Below are 16916 nucleotides of genomic sequence, written 5' to 3'. Positions count from 1 at the left end.
TCCCATCTACCTCTCCCAGTTCTGTAAGCCATCCTTGGAACAAATGGTCACCATGAACAGTTTTTCCTAGGTAAATGGTCATTTTAGTAGCTATATTTGTCATGATAATTTTTGTGAGTTATTCAAAGATCAAGGGAGAGAAGATGGGGGAGGTGTAAAAGTAAGCTGTAATATGCTTCCAATGGTGACTTGCAAGCAGGATCAGAAACAGAGGTAGGTCAGTCATGTAGCAAGACCTCAGAATAAAAGAGGCCTACAAAAACATTAAAAAAAAAAAAAGATGTAGAGGAAGGCAGGCCTCTAGCAGGTTGGGTAGAACCTTCATGGAAGATGGAGAACTGTACAAGGTAGGAGAACACAGATGCATTAGGACCTGTGCCAATAGAAGATGTGATCACATAGATGACCTTACCAATCCATTAAAACATTTTGATGGTTTGTGTTTTTTAATTTTTTTTTCTTTTTGCAGGGCAATGGGGGTTAAGTGACTTGCCCAGGGTCACACAGCTAGTAAGTGTCAAGTGTCTGAGGCTGGATTTGAACTCAGGTACTCCTGAATCCAGGGCCAGTGCTCTATCCACTGTGCCACCTCGCTGCCCCTTGGTTTGTGTTTTTTAAAGCTCAGCTTTAACTCTGCAATAAAATCTAGACCTGGCATCTCACTAGTGTAAGGGACTCCCAGTGTGGAAATTAACCCCACTCCCCCATACTTCACCAGATTAGGCACTTGTCTATAAATTGTAATGTTAGGGAGCCACCTACAGATCCATGGGAGCAAGTGATTTGTCTGTTCTCAGACAGCTGGTATGAATCAGAGACCGCACTTGATCCAGGTCTTCCTGACTCCAAGGCCTACCTTCTAGAAATTCACTATGCTGGGATATCTCTTGTAGCTGAATATACACGTCACACAAAAATATGTGCCTTTTTAACAAGGACAGTAAAATATGTACTTGCTTAAAAGGCACACAATTTTGTGCCTGTGGACAAGCAAGCCACAGACCACTCAGATGAACCTGTAGGCCACCCTCTTCCATGCGTAATCTCACTGGGTATCTGTACTGCAACAACAGGCATTTCCGGGTCACCACAAACTGGGCTTTCTTGTTCTTCATCACCAGGTTCCCCAGTAACTGAGACAGAACTCTGGCCCTGAAAGAGACAGAAGAACAGCAGGCTGACAGCACACCAGCCACCTGAGCACGTTCAGCATTTCTGAACATGTCCAAAGGGAAACTGCTCCATACAAACTCAGAACTATCGGCTCTTCTAGTTACAAAAAAAAAGAAGTCAGGGGGCAGCTAGGTGGCGCAGTGGATAGAGCACCGGCCTGGGATCCAGGAGGACCTGAGTTCAAATCCAGCCTCAGACACTTAACACTTACTAGCTGTGTGATCCTGGGCAAGTCACGTAACCCCAACTGCCTCACCAAAAAAAAAAGAAGTCAGGCCCAGGGAGGAGTATGGTGGGAGAGGGTCACCTGGGGCTAAGGCCACACCAAAGAAATCCCTTTGTCCAAAAGGAGCACCCTCGAATCCATCATGGGACTCCCAGCCATTCCCACCGAGTGTTCTGGCTCAGGTGTTCAGGAGACCTCAGGGACAAACCTCCGTGCCAACAGCATTGCCTTTGTCAGCAAAGACTTGTGCTAGAGTGCCCTGGTCCTGCATCTCAGAATCATCAGGTACAAGCACAAGTGTCAAGAAGAGATAATGTTTCACCATAACAAAGTGCACAAACCAAGAGCTGGGCAGGCCCTCAGAGACCATCTAGCCCAGGTGTGTCCAATTCAAATGGAAATGAGGGCCACTGAAAATGCATGTAAGGATCCCTCTGGGCCACAAATGACTAAGAAAACCACAAACATTAAATTTTGTGGTATTTTTAATTGTTTTGTCAAGTATTTCCCAATTATATTTTAATCTGGTTCTGGCTGCACAGTTCACAGGCCTGGGTTCAACACCTCTGATCCACATCAACTCCTTCACTTTACAGATGAGGAAATGGAGGCATGGAAAGGTGAATGACTTGCCCAAGGTCGCACAGGTGGTGTCAGAGGCAGCATCGTTGTTAAGGCAAACAACCCATTTAAAAACCCATTTACAAAAAGGAAACATCAACAAGAAAAATTAAGGTGGCCACTCCAGTGAATCCCATTATAATCACATATTAGGTAGACTCTAAAGAAGCAAAAGGAGACCCAGTGAAGATATTAGCCAAGTGAGTCAAAGCTCTTCTCCATGACTCTTTCTCTATTTTTTAAAGCAGCGGTATGGCTACAGGGAGAATGGCTGGAGCAGCTCCCAGCACCAGCAGAGTCTCCCAATGGCACCACTATCATCATGTGAATAGTTTGGGCCAATGCTTTTCTTTTCTTTTTTTTTTTTTTTTAAGTGACTTGCCCAGGGTCACACAGATAGTAAGTGTTAAGTGTCTCAGGCCAGATTTGAACTCAGGTAATCCTGACTCCAGGGCCGGTGCTCTATCCACTGCGCCACCTAGCTGCCCCTGGGCCAATGCTTTTCAACAAAAATGATTTCTGAAGATGTTAGGACAGTGTTTTCTTGATTTCTTACCCTGGAGCTTCTTGGATAAGTCCAGACACTACAGGCTCCATCCCCCGATCTGGCACACTTTCCACAAGACGCCAACTGAGCCTCTGCCAGATGCAGTCAGCCTGGGTGAGCTCTGTCAGACGGGGCACCAACACTCCCAGAATCTCTTCTGAAGGGAAAACAGACACAAAGACAAGTGACCTGGCGTACTCCTAGACCAGGTTCCCAAGGAAGGTACATCTAATGTGTATATGATGGAGTCAGGACAGAAAAATAAAGTCCTTCCCAGGAGCAGAGACTATAAATATTTCAAAGCAAATACTTCTAAGAGCAAGTTTCTAGGCGCTCTTCCTCTGCAATCCTTACCTAACTTGAACCACATATTGATCATGAAAAGGATGATTTGAATCACAAAAATGCAGAGTTCAAAGGGACCTCGGAAGCCATAGTCCAAGCCACTGAGGTATGATGAATAGGGCACTTGAGTCTAGGGCAAGGAGACCAAGGTTCTAATCCTATTCTTAGATACTAACTAGCTGTGTAACCCTGAAGCAGCCATTGACCTTCACAGTGCCTCAGTTTGCCCATACGAAGGGTCTGGACAAGACGACCTCAGAGGTCCCTTCCGATTCTAAGTCTATAGTCCTATGTCTGAGGATCCCCTCTCCACCCACTGGTCATCAAGGCTCCACTTGAAGAGCTCCAGTGATCTTAGCCACAAGCAAAGATTCAAAGGGGAGGAGGGGCAGGCCATCCCTAGAAAGTAATCATGACATTTTTTAAAAAGCATAACATTTTTTTTAATTATTAAAAAAAAGAGAAAAGGTCCCTTGTGAGGAGAAGCCCTGCTTCCAAAGTCAGCCCAATGGACTCTGGATGTAAGAAAGGTTTTCCTTACAACTAAAGCTGAAATCGGCTTCTCTGCAACTCCCAGCCCCACTGACCCTAGTGTTGTCCACTGAGAGCAAGCAGAACAAGACTAGCCCTTCTTCCCATGGCAGCCCTCCAAAGACCCAAAGATATTTATCAAGTCCTCCCCTCCTCCGGTCTTTTCTTCTCTAGGCTCCTTCAGCCAATTCTGGTATGGGCCAGCTTTGAGACCTCCAGCCATCCTGGTCACTCTCCTCGGGATGAGTACCCACTCAACAACATCCTTCATAAAATGTGGTCTGACCAGGGCTACGGGGCCCTGTACAAGCCATACAGAGGACAGCAGGACTATCACCCCCTGTACTCTGGATTCAACCAGGTCTGGATTGGCCTTTTTAGGTGCCCCATCATACTGATGACCCATGTTGAGTTTACAGCCCAAGAAAATCCCTAAATGGAAGAATGTACAGATGAAGAGATATACGGACAGAGAGATAAAGCGCTTATTAAGCCCTCACTACCTGACAGGCTCTGTGCTAAACGTTGGGGAGGCAAATACAAGCAAACCAGACAGTCCCTACCCTTCTCAAGGGGGAGACAGCACATAATGGGAGAAATGGACATCATGAACAATGCAGCAGATGAGGAGGAGGGTTTCATGGAGACAGTCCAAGTATGAGTGAGGTAAAGCATGCTTGGAACCCTTCCAAGGGAGGGAGTCACTGGTAAGGAGAAGAAGGCCCCAGGCAGAGGCTTCTAAGAGTGGCTGTCAAAGGGAAGGATGAGCATTCCATGGAAAGAATACAGTTGTTAGTTAAGGTGAAGCACAGCTGAGGTCCTTTTGGAAACTTTTTCACATTAATTGTTTGTGGATTCTCATCTTGGCTCTATATGGCCCCAGGCAAATAACTTCAAATCTCTGAACTTTAGTTTCTCATGTATAAATTAATAAATACTAATCAATGGTAATAAATGACCAGGACATCTAAAGAAGTGATATAACATATAATTAAATGTGTTCTTGCTTCCATGAGAGAAGGCCGGGGATAAAAAAGCACTTGATCTGGGCAGCTAGGTGGTGTAGTGGATAAAGCACCAGCCCTGGAGTCAGGAGGACCTGAATTCAAATCCAACTTCAGACACTTAACACTTACTAGCTGTGTGACCCTGGGAAAGTCACTTAACCTTCACTGCCCCACTAAAAAAAAAAAAGTACTGATAACATTTGGGGCAGCTAGGTGGCACAGTGGATAGAGCACCAGCCCTGGATTCAGGAGGACCTGAGTTCAAATCCAGCCTCAGACACTTAACATTTACTAGCTGTGTGACCCTGGACAAGTCACTTAACCCCAACTGCCTCACCAAAAAAAAAAACAAAAAAAAACACTTGATCTAAGTAAGGAAAAAGAAATTAAATAGTTTAGATTAAGTGAAGTAGGTCAGAGGCTGAATTTGAGAAGAAATTTAGAAAAACTTGGGAGAAACTGAGTAAAATTTAAAGGATGACAATCTCCAAACCAGACATTTATCTCAATTCCTCTTCCGGTTGGAAAGAGAAGCAGGATCAAGGAAATTTAAAGACACTCAAGGAGGATTACAAAATCTTCCAGGGTACCTCAAGAAGGAAAAGGAGAAGGTGGTTAGCAATACAAGGCAACACGAGTAAGAAAAACTAAGCAGTAAACAGAACAATTGGAAGGACGAAGCAAAATGTTCTAGAGAGTAGAGGGAGGAAGGAGGCAAAATGACTAAACAGGTAAGTTGGTGCAAGGCAGAAAGGGAGATAGGGTATAACTGTGAAGACTAAGGAAAGTAAATTGAGTGGAGTTTATCAAGTTATTAAGAGGAGCTAATTGGCTGAAAACATTTCAACCAAGTGCTTAGGACTGAGGTGTAATCACCCATAGGCAATTCAAAGAAACAAGGCTGAAAATCTTAAGTAATATGGAGAAGAGGGAAAACGTTGTAGTGACGTGTACTGAGGGTACAATGTTTGTATTTCTGCCAGTGCCAAGGGACTTGGTATCTGTGTTTTAGGGGGAAGCTGATTTCCACCCCAGAGGAGGTGGAGGAAACTGAAGAATGCCTCTCTAACCATCACTCTCAAGGGCTGAGGGTATTGTAGCTGTATAAGGTCAGACTTGAATGAAAAAAAGATCTAAGGAGGAGGAGGAGAGACCTGACCCTCATCAGGACCCTGGAGAGCAGAAAGAGCATTATGAAGAGGAGTCAGAGCAAGAAAAGTTCAGCTGAAATGCTATGGCTACTTTACTTAAATTTTAGTAAAGCTTTTTTTTTTTTTTTTAGTGAGGCAATTGGGGTTAAGTGACTTGCCCAGGATCACACAGCTAGTAAGTGTTAAGGTCTGAGGCTGGATTTGAACTCAGGTACTCCTGACTCCAGGGCCGGTGCTCTATCCACTGCGCCACCTAGCTGCCCCTAGTAAAGCTTTTGATAAAATATTTCCTATTATTCTTGTGGAGAGGATAAAGAGATGTGAACTAGATAAAAATACAATGAAGTGACTGAAAGAATAGTCGTTAATGGCTTAATGTCAGCATGGCAGAAGGTGTCCAGTGGAGTGCCCCAGGGATCTCTACTTGCTCTTGTGCTGATGATTTTATTGATGATCTGGATGAACCTATAAATGACATGCTAATCAAATTTTCATATTACACAAACCTGGAAGGGACAGCTAACACCCTGACTGGCAGGGTAGAACACTGAGTTGAACCTAAGAACATAAAATTCAATTGGGATAAATGTAATGTCTAACACTTAAGTCTAAAAATATCAGCATCAGAAGCACCAGATGGAGAAGGCCCAGTTAGAAGGCAGCTGCTCTGAAAAAGACCTAGAGGTTTTAGGGAGCTGTGAGCTCAAGAGAATCAGCAATGTGACATGGCAGCCAAAAAACCCAAACTCTCTTTGGCTCCCCTGTGAAGGAATAGGAAGGTGATGGTCCCACAAGACTCTGTCTTTGTAAGATATTATCTACAGGGGCAGCTAGGTGGTGCAGTGAATAGAGCACCAGCCCTGGATTCAGGAGGACCCGAGTTCAAATCCGACTTCAGACACTTGACATTAGCTGTGTGACCCTGGGCAAGTCACTTAACCCCAATTGCCTCACCCCCCCCCCCCAAAAAAAAGATCTTATCTGTAGCACTGAGTTCAGTGTTCTGGACATCACAGTTTAACAGACACTTATGAGCTGCAAAAGCTTATCAATGACCAGCTGCTGGGTATGTTATAGCAGGGATTCCTTTCATGTACGGTTTGGACTAGATGGATGCCCAGGTCCCTTCCAACTTTTTAATTCTGAGATCCTCTAATGCCTCCCTGCATGAAGGATCGATAGCGAATGCACAAGCGGAAATTACTATTAAAACATAAGTTGTTCCTATAACCAAGATTACAAAGTACTCACTTTGTCTCCCATGGATGCAGACTTTTGCTAGTATCTGAGATAAAAAGGAGATGGAACAATCCAAGCCTCCTAGAGTAGGGAAAAAAAAAATCCATAAAATTCAGGGAAATTTACATACTTAACAGCCACCCTGTCCCCACTGAACTCTCCTGCTGACCCAGAGATTCACTTGTCCATTTACTCAACAAATACTTACTCAGTGCCTACCATGTGCAAGGTCCTGCACCAGGCACTACCTAACCAATGGTGGCAGCCACCAGAGGGACCCTAGAAACAGCTCTGAATGAATTACCAAGTAGGAAGTACAGATCTGTTGTTGAAGTCATTTAATGGGCTATTTCCCTGCCTCCAGAGCACTCGTTTTCTCAAGTGATAAGGCCCTAGACTTGCATGGGGGTGGCCAGGAGAGCCTGGGAGGATCAAAGAAGGGAAAATCTCTGTAGTTCCCCACCAACCAGGAGCTGAAACAAAGGCCTTTCAAGAAAAGCACTGCCAGGTTCATAGAGCTTTCCTTATCTACTTCTAGAATCCTCATTTATAAACACAGAGCTATATGCCTTCAAATATGTAAGTTATTCTTTCCAGCATCAACATTTGATGAGTTATGGCAAGGCAAGGGGATGCCACAGGTCCATGATGCTACTGCTGCTGCTGGTGATAGCATTTCTGTTTGTTTTAAGGTTTACAAAGTACTTTACAAATAACATCTCGATATGTCCTCACAATAAGCTGAGAAATAGGTGCTATTACTGTCATTCCCACTTTGCAAATGAGGGAACTGAGCTGAAGCAGGTTAAGTGACTTGATGAGGGTCATACATCTAGTAAATGTCTGAGGCCACATATCCACTCAGACCTTCCTGACTCGAGATCCAATGTTCTCTCCACTGAATCACCTAGCTGCCTCTACATAGAAAAAGACAGTAACAGACCCGAGTATCACAATCAATCAACAAGCAGGTATTAAGCACCTCCTATATGTTAATTACCGTTAGGTGCTGGGAACACAAAGACAAACATGAAACAGTTCCTACCCTCTTTGGGGGGAAGACAGCATGCACACACAAAATAAACACCAGGTAAAGCAGAGTACCAAAGGTTCACAAAGAGGCAGTCCCACAACATGCAAACTTCACACACAGCACTGATGCTTAACTTTGACAACAGAGAGGAAAACCATCAACTGCAAAGGCAAGAACAACTTTCTGACACAGAACTAGAAGTCAAAACGAGGTGAGTCATTTCCCTTTGGGACTGCTCCTACAGCCTGTCATTCACATGGAGGGGATCCACATTAATCGAGGAGCCCTGTCTGAGTAAATTTATAGCTGGGGGCCTAGTCCTACAACACAGGAAAATTTCTCAAGGAAATCATTTGATTCTCCCTTGAATACATAACCTGGAAGATGCTTAGATTTAAAAGCTCAGAAGGCCCCGTATTTAGAATCGTCTGTTTTGCCATCACACTGTGACTATGCTGCATGGTTCTACAGAAAGAATACTTGCTCTGGGTTTAAATACAATCTCTACTACTTACCACCTGTGTGACATGGGGCAAATCACTTAACCTCTTACTACCTTAGTTTCTTCAACAGTAAAAGCAGGGAGTTGGACTACACAGCCTTCAAGGCTCTTTCCAGCTGTAGGCCTTGACTTATGACTTCTGTGAGGATCATTCAATAACTATTCAACAATAATGTTAATTACCAAAGGTATATTAGGTAATATTTTCAAGAACCAAACTGGAATAGTAAACGAAGACTCATGGAAACTCGCCACAGAAACGAGAAAAGAAAGAATCTCTGCTTCTCTACTATGGACTGTGAAACAGTTTTTGCTGTTACAATAGCAGGTGACTTCCCCTTTAACCAAACAAGAAAGAGCTGAGCTGCCTCACTCTTTTTTTTTTTTTTTTTTTGCAGGCAACGGGGGTAAAGTGACTTGCCCACGGTCACACAGCTAGTAAGTGTCAAGTGTCTGAGGCCGGATTTGAACTCAGGTACTCCTGAATCCAGGGCCGGTGCTTAACCACTGCGCCATCTAGCTGCCCCCTGAGCTGCCTCACTCTTGACCTGATTTATCAAATACCCACTAGTAGAGACAAAAGCCATGCTGTCCAGAGGTCAAAATCTAAGCAACTTGCTGGTGTTCACTCTCTTTGCCCTGAGGAATGGAGGGAAAGATAAAGGTTCTCTAGTAATATGGGAATTTATTCTGGGACTTCATAAGGCAGCTGGGTGGCACACTGGATAGAATACCCAACCTGAAGTCAGGAAGGCTCATCTTCCTGAGTTCAAATCCAGCCACTTACTGTGTGGCCTTAACCTTTGTCTCAGTTTCTGACTCTGTAAAATGAGTTGGAGAAGGAAATGGCAAACTGCTCCAGTGTCTTTGCCAATAAAACCCCAAATGGACTCACAATGAGTTAGACACAACTAAAATGACTGAACAACAAAATTAAATCTAGACAAATGATTCAACAAATCCCAGCTGCCTTTTGCAGTGTTGCTGAATGGTTTGGGAGGAAGGAGGGCCAATGGCTGTGCTCACCTCTGAGGGAGACAGAGATCCTCTGGAGCACCTGGATCATCTCTTCCCCAAGCAGGGGAAAGTAGTTTTGGGGAAAGAACAGGGACGGGCTTTGCTCCTTCATTTGGTTACTGAGGTGATCGGGCAGACATACAACTTTGTTGAGCAAAGTCTCCTGGAGAAGGCAGGAACCCCGGGGCACTTGCGGCGGCTGACACATCTCCCACATCAGTTCTGCCAGTCTGCCCCTCTTCAGGAACCTGGTGAGCACCTGGGCCATTTTCATCAGACGATAGCTCGGACTATAATCAAAAGGGAAGTCAAAGGAAAGGCCACAGTGAGGAGACAGATGGTGACGACTGGTTACGGCATCTCTGAATCCAAGAGGCATGAGCTAGAAGTCACCACACAATCCTGAGCTTCTCTAGAAAGAAGAGAGTCTTCCTGTTATTGCTCTTTGGTATGGACCTATGATTTCATCAGTGTGAGGAAACTCCTCGTATGAATCTTCAGCTGTTTCTGCAATCTGTACCAGGTATACTGTGATGCTAAGTGACTTGCCTAGGGAAATAGCCAGGATGGCAGAGGCACGGCCTGAATCCAGCTTTGCTGAGGCCAGCTCTCAATGTGCCAAGCCATGCCACCTCCCAAAGAAGCTGTATAAACGCATAACAACTCAAAATCTGCAATTCCTAGACATGCCTTCTTTTACAGGATGGCACTGCTCTAGAAATACAATTTTGACTCTGAGGACAGATGGCTGCACTAGGACAAGGTCAAGCAGTCTTCTACAACCAGATCATTTTACTGCCAACTCAAAGAGTCAGCTCTATATGTAGCCGCCCATGAGGTTTATGCAATCTTGGGCTGCATTAACCAAAGCAACAGTGTCCAAGTCAATGCAGATGACAGCCCCAACATAGTCTTCTCAATGAGACCAAAATCCAGAGCACTGTGCCCAGTTCTGGGTGCCACATATTAGAAGGGGCAATGAGCTGGAGCATGTCTAGAAGAGGGCAACCAGAATAGGAAGGAGTCTTGAAACTGTTATAGGAATATTAAAGAAACTGGGCAGGGGGCAGGGAGCAGGGAGTTAGTCTGGAGAACAGGAGGCCTAGGTGGGGGACATGATTCATGTCTTCAAATTGCTGGGTTTTCATGGAGCAGAGGGTTTAAATTTATTCTAGTTGGCCCTGAAGGACAGAATTAGAAGAAATGGGTAGAAATTAAAGGTTAGAGGGGCAGCTAGGTGGTGCGGTGGATAGAGCACCGGCCCTGGATTCAGGAGTACCTGAGTTCAAATCCGGCCTCAGACACTTGATACTTACTAGCTGTGTGACCCTGGGGAAGTCACTTAACCCCAACTGCCTCACACACACATACCAAAAAAAAAAAAAAAAAAAGAAAAGGAAATTAAAGGTAGAGAGATTTTGGCTCAACATTAGATGGGTTTTCCTAAGAATTAGAGATATCCAGGATGCTTCTCAAGGTCCAACTTTGAAGGTCTTAGACTGAAGGCTATATAACCATGGACTAGGGATGTTATAGGTGGGATTTCTGCTTTGGCACATCTAAGGTCTCTTTCAACTCTGAAATTCCATAATGCTGACAAATATTTCTGTTTGCAGGGGAAAAAACTAATTATCTACATTAGAAAGACCTCTGGTCTTTTCTTAAAGCACAGGTGTGATCATGTCATGCCTCTATTTTTTTTTTTTTGGTGAAGCAATTGGGGTTAAGTGACTTGCCCAGGGTCACACAGCTAGTACGTGTCAAGTGTCTCAGGCCAGATTTGAACTCAGATCCTCCTGATTCCAGGGCTAGTGCTCTATCCACTGCGCCACCTAGCTGCCCCAAGACCTCTGGTCTTTTAAGTCAAAAGGCCTATGTTCAAATCCTGTCTCTGACAGGTGATCCATAGACAAATGGAACATAGGCAAATCACTTAACTTCTGTCTCAGTTTCCTCATTTGTGAAATGAAGATGATAATATTTGTACTATTTACCTCGAAGCTTTCTATGAAGAAAGTGCTTTGTAAACATGGTATTTATTTACACAGGGTTGTTGTTAAATGGGACAAGAGTGGATAAAGAACAGGTCTTAGAAACAGGAAGGTTTAAGTACAACTACTGTGTTTTTTTATCCCCAGGGCCTACCACAGCGGCCCTTATTCAAATCCTATTTTAGCCACCTCTTGGATCAACTAGAGCAAGTCACTTAGACTCTCAGGGCCTCACCTGTAAATGAAGAGTTTGTTCTAGAGGGCCTTTAAGACCCTCCCAACTCTAAATCTTTGATCCATGTGACAATGGGTAAATAAACCACTTACCTGCTCAGTGCCCCCAAGCAGTTCTCTAAGACTATAAATTATAGAGGGGTTGCTGGTCTATACTAGTAGAAGGAGTTTCAAGTCTCCCTCACACAAATGAAATCAAAGGTTCAGACCCATTTGAAAAAAAGGCACTATAGGGCAGCTAGGTGGCACAATGGATAAAGCACTGGCCCTGGATTCAGGAGGACCTGAGTTCAAATCCGGCCTTAGGCACTTGACACTTACTAGCTGTGTGACCCTGGGCAAGTCACTTAACCCCAATTGCCTTACCAAAAAAAGAAAAAGAAAAGAAAAAAGGCACTATATAAATGTGAACTGCCATTAATATGTCTTCTCATAACTAATGATGAAGTAGGCTACCCACTTTCTTACAGAGATGGACTCCTACCTCCTCCCCAATGTGTGTGTGTGTTTGGGGGGGGGGGGGGGCGCGAATAGAAAAGGGATAAAATAATGTTTTAAAATTATTTCTCCTGTTTACCTAATACTCCTCTTTTACCTAATACTGCCCCACTCCATATATCCATGATACATAAAAATGTCTGAAAGAAGATAATGAGAAATGGTCCAATTTTATAATTACTAGATAAATGTTTATTAATAAGAAAAGTAAGAATGGCTGATTATTCATAGAATTAAGATCAGTAAGCTGGTAACCCTTTTTGTCTTACACCATTTAAGTCATTGCTTAAATCAAACAAAAAAATCTCAAAACACAAAATCCAGCTAACTATACTTACCCAGCAGTAACAATGATGGATTCCATCAACACCAGAAAGGCTTGGTCAGCTGGACCTTCTAGAAAAAAGCTATCCCACAGTTCCTCTAGTTGGCCTGCAGGTAGCAGTTCTAGCCAATCAGGGCTCAATTTGTTGACAAGACATCGAAGGAAGGTAGAAAAGTATGTCTTAGAAAATTCTTCCCTCTCTCTGGGTAGGACTGTGCTCTGCACTCCATTCAAGTAGTGCTTCACAGACCTCAGGGCCTCAGAGATTTGGACCCCATCCCTAGAAGATGAAAGAATATGGAGAACTTCTTGTATAGTGTGTCGGACCTCAGAGAGTTCAGGATCCATTGTGTCCAGTATCAGAGCTGAAACAAAGGAAAAAAATATATTTAAAACCCAACATTGGGGATCAGTTCCAGTCATAAAGAAAAATAGTTAGGAATAAATATTATCTGTAACATCACATAAAACTATTATATTTTGGTTATTACAGTCTCTTAGAAGCTTCTTCCTTTCTTCTCTCCTTCACATATAAGCTGTGTGAGCACATCACTGTTCCTCTCAGCTACTTCTATTCTTGATGTTTACCAGTTTGGTTTCTTTCCCTTGACATTCTACCAAAGCCACAACCATTAAGAAACCACTTCATAACCGCGTCCTATGGCTGTTTTCCCACCTTGGCCTCTCTACTACCCTGCTTCTCTTAATGCCTCTTTCCAATCTGAAGTACCAGAGAGCACTTACTTGGTTCTTCCTACTTCTCCAAATGTTTATTTGCAGTTTGGCTTTTTTTTTCTTAAAGATTCTTTCTCTCTTCAAGTTTCACTAAAAGCATGGCACCTAGAGCTACAAAGGGTCTCAGATCCCCCTTGTCCAAATTCTCATTCGATGTAGGACTGATTACCCTCTACAAGAAGTCCTAACAGGTAGTCAGTTATGCCTTGGCTTTAAACAAATGCTCAAAGTTCCTTGAAAACAGGAATCTTACATTCCTCTATCTACTACCACTTTAGCAGACTTGCTGAGTTGAAATGACAGTCAGGTATACTTTAGTAATCCTTTCTTTGTATTTTAAGAGCTCTAATGAAAGGTCACACAGGAAAGCTAGCTATCCACAAAGTTAGATAACAAATATTTGGAACTTTCAGCTTGTAATAATCTCTTTAGCACTTTGCAGTTTACAAAGTACTTCTTTACAACAAATCCTAGACCCTAGCATGGTGCCTGGCACAAAGTAGGCACTTAATAAACATTTACTGATTGACTGAACAAATTCCTAAAGAGGATAGTTCTTGTACAATTCATTACCCCAGCCGGACCTAGTGATAGAACACAGGACTAAAAGCAAGACCCAGCATTGTCATTAATCTACTGTGTGACTTGGGCCTTCCCTGCACCTCAGTTCTTTTTTTGTAAAAGGAGGAAACTGGCCTTAGGTGATCTCTAAGAACCTGGCCAGTCTGTCACGATGTGACAGAAAGGGCACTAGAGCTGGAGTTGGATGAGCTGTGCGGCCTCAAGCGAGTCATCCGACGCTTTTCTGGGCCTGATCTGATCATGTTTTATTTCACGGGACTAAAGCCCCTTCTGTAGTCCACTCATTGTGGGTTTGTTGTTGTTGTTGTTGTTGTTAAGAAAACTGAGGCCCTGAAGAAGAAACGACATACACGGGGGTCACACAGTGAAATCAGAAACAAGGTAGGGCCTCCCCAATCAGAGTCCTTTTCCGTCCCCCAAAGAAGCCGCCCCCTCCTAACTTAAAGGATTCATTTGAAATCCATCTGGGAAGTTCCATGCACGTGGACGCCGTTTTCAGACTCTGAGACAAGCCAATCTGGGGAAAGGGCGGAGCCACCCACCCCATGGCCAGTAAGGAAGAGAGTGAGGAGAAGGGCGGGACCTGACCAACACCAGCCAATCAGTTATGGCAGGGCAAATAGCCTGAACATACCCTCCACTGCCCTTGTGCCAGGATCAGCCAATCAGCGCTGGGTCCCTCCTCACAGCCCCTTAGCGTAACGACGGTCCCGGAAGCGTAATTACTCACTGTAGCACCCACTCGAGCTCCGTTAAGGGTTAGATTGCACCTTTGGCTCATCGCCCCACTCCAGACTGTGGTGATCAGCGAGTCCCCCAGCTGTTCCTACGCTTTCCGTCCCCCAGGGATCCTCCGCGCTCAACAGCGAGTCCCAGAGGCCACTTGCGCACCGTCCCTCCTCAACCCCGATTCGATGCCATTCAGCTCTGCTCCGCCCCTTGGGTTTACAACCGCGTCCGATTCCTTTTAATTTCTTAAAATGAATGGGACCTCTGAAACAAAATGCAAATGGAAAAATCAAAGGAAAATACCGAATGGGACGGCCAGCGACGCTAGTTGTCTTTTTATTTTTTGTCTTGTCTCTTGTTCCCTCTGTGACGAATCAGCGGGTACACGCCCTTCCCCGAACGCTCGCGAGAACTTGGGCGTGAATGTGGGGCTCGCGAGAGAAGGGTGGGGGCGGGGTCGTGCAGTGGAAGCCAAAGAGCTTGTTTCCCGTGATTGGAGTTATTTGGGCGAGAAGAAACTAAGGGATCCTACCCATCATGTTACTGGGGAGAGGGCGGGAAGGCGGAGAAAGACTGAGGTCCAAGTGACGTAGTCAAGGCTGGATTGCAAGGAACGTTAGATATCAATCTGATTCAACCTCATTATTTTTTTAATAGAATTTTATTTTCCAAAATATATGTAAAAAAAGTTTTAACATCAATTAAAAAAAAAAACTTTGTGTTCCAACTTCTCTTCCCCCCTCCATTCACACCCCCCCACCCACAAGAACTCAAGCAATTCAAATAAGTTATACATGAGTAGTCATGGAAAAATTCCCATATTAGCTAGTTGTAAGAGAAAACAGTCAAAAAAACCCCAAAACTTCAGATTAAGGAATTGTCAAAGAGGAAAAGAAAAAAAAATTTTTAATGTGTTTCCATCTATTTTCAGATACCATCAGTTCTTTCTCTGCAGATGGGCTGCAATCTTCATAAGTCTTTCAGGGTTATGCTAGATCATTACCTTGCTGAAAATAACCACATGCTTCCCAGCAGATCATCCCCCACTATTGCTGTTATTTTGTATACTGTACATTTCACTCTGCTTCAGTTCATGTAGGTCTTTCCAGGTTTTTCTGATAGTATCCTGTTCATCATAACCTGTATATAGTACCTTAAGCTTGACAGAGAATTTTCTTCATAAAAGCCCAGCCAAGTAGGTACCATACGGTTTTGCCATTATAATCAATCATCATAACTATTTCCCTCCATCCCACTCCCTTCCCATGACATTTACTCTATCTTCTTTTTACCTATTCCTTCTCAAAAGTGTTTTACTTCTGACTATCCTCTCCCTCACTCTGTACTCCCTTTTTTCACCCTTCCTTCCTTATCCTCTTCCCCTCCTATTTTCCTGCAGGGTTAAATAGATTGCTCCTCCCAATTGGGTATGAAAGCTATTCCCTCCATGAACCCACTCCAATGAGATCAGGGTCTCTGAGCTAATTCTGTGTTCTAAATTTTTCTTCCTCCCTCCTCAACCCTCCCTATGAGATCAAGCAATTCAATATGTCATACTGGTGCAGTAATGTAGAACATCTTCATCTTCCTTGAAAGTGTTTTGCTTTTTACTGCTCTCTCCCCCAATCTGCCCTTTCCTCCTTCCCCCCTCCCCTTTTCTCCCTCCTCTCCTCCCCTCAGGGCAAAAATATATTACTATACCTACTTGAGTATGTATGTTAGTCCTTCTTTGAGCCAGTTCTGATGATATTAAGGTTCACTCACTCCCCAACTCCTTCCCCCTCTTCTACTCTCCTCCATAAGCTTTTTTCTTGTGTCCTTCTTGTGAACTACCTCTCCCCAGACCATCTCTCCCCTTCTCCCTCCCCCAGTTTATTCCTCCTACACCTTAACCCTATTTTAATGATGTCATCATGGATTAGTTAGGTGGCAAAGCACCAGCCACGGACCCAGGAGTCCCCAAGTCCAAATCCAGCCCCAAATATAAGACACCCCACCCTGTCTGCCCTACAAAGAAAATTCTACATTAAAAGACCGAAGGGCATGGAATATGATATTCCAGAGGGTAAAGGAACTGGGACTTCAGCCAAAAATCACTTACCCAGCAAAACTGAGTATAATCTTTCAGAGGCAAAAATGGGATTTCAATGAGAAAGAGGTCTTTCAAGCATTTGTGATGAAAAGACCTGAACTGAATAGAAAATTTGACTTTCAAATACAAGACCCTGGAGAAGCATAAAAAGGTAAACAGGAAAAAGACTTCTTGAGGGATATTAAAAGATCAAACCATTTACATTCCTACATGGGAAGATAATACTTTGAAATCATAAGAACTATCTCAGTAAGAAATTCACAGAAGACAGGGCTGAACTGAATATGAAGGGGTGATACCTGTAAAGCAACCTCCTTATTTCACACAGGAGGAAACAG

General features: G+C 43.8%; 1 protein-coding gene across 6 annotated transcripts in view; it reads right to left on the bottom strand.

Annotated features, from left to right (window-relative positions):
- TELO2 (telomere maintenance 2) overlaps positions 1 to 14868 on the bottom strand; it is a 33802-nt gene extending 18934 nt beyond the window's left edge. For 2 of the 6 annotated variants that reach the window (XR_006353521.1, XM_043969778.1), the window contains exons 1-6: positions 14488 to 14868; positions 12454 to 12805; positions 9402 to 9682; positions 6853 to 6921; positions 2577 to 2724; positions 1017 to 1152 (exon numbers count right to left, since the gene is read on the bottom strand). Coding sequence is in view for 5 of the 6 variants with exons in the window: in XM_043969778.1 (XP_043825713.1) it covers positions 1017 to 1152; positions 2577 to 2724; positions 6853 to 6921; positions 9402 to 9682; positions 12454 to 12788 (969 nt within the window). In the remaining variant the exon portion in view is untranslated. Of the gene's footprint in view, positions 1 to 1016; positions 1153 to 2576; positions 2725 to 6852; positions 6922 to 9401; positions 9683 to 12453; positions 12806 to 13184; positions 13520 to 14391 lie in introns of those variants that run through there. The other 4 variants (XM_043969786.1, XM_043969806.1, XM_043969796.1 and 1 more) reach the window with 4 other exon arrangements.
- Between the last annotated feature and the right edge of the window lie 2048 nt (positions 14869 to 16916).

The sequence above is a fragment of the Dromiciops gliroides genome, chromosome 1, assembly GCF_019393635.1.
Source record: "Dromiciops gliroides isolate mDroGli1 chromosome 1, mDroGli1.pri, whole genome shotgun sequence".
In the NCBI taxonomy this organism is placed as follows: Eukaryota; Metazoa; Chordata; class Mammalia; order Microbiotheria; family Microbiotheriidae; genus Dromiciops; species Dromiciops gliroides.
The sequence above is the reverse complement of the archived record's forward strand: the minus strand, read 5'-3'. Positions and strand labels throughout refer to the sequence as shown.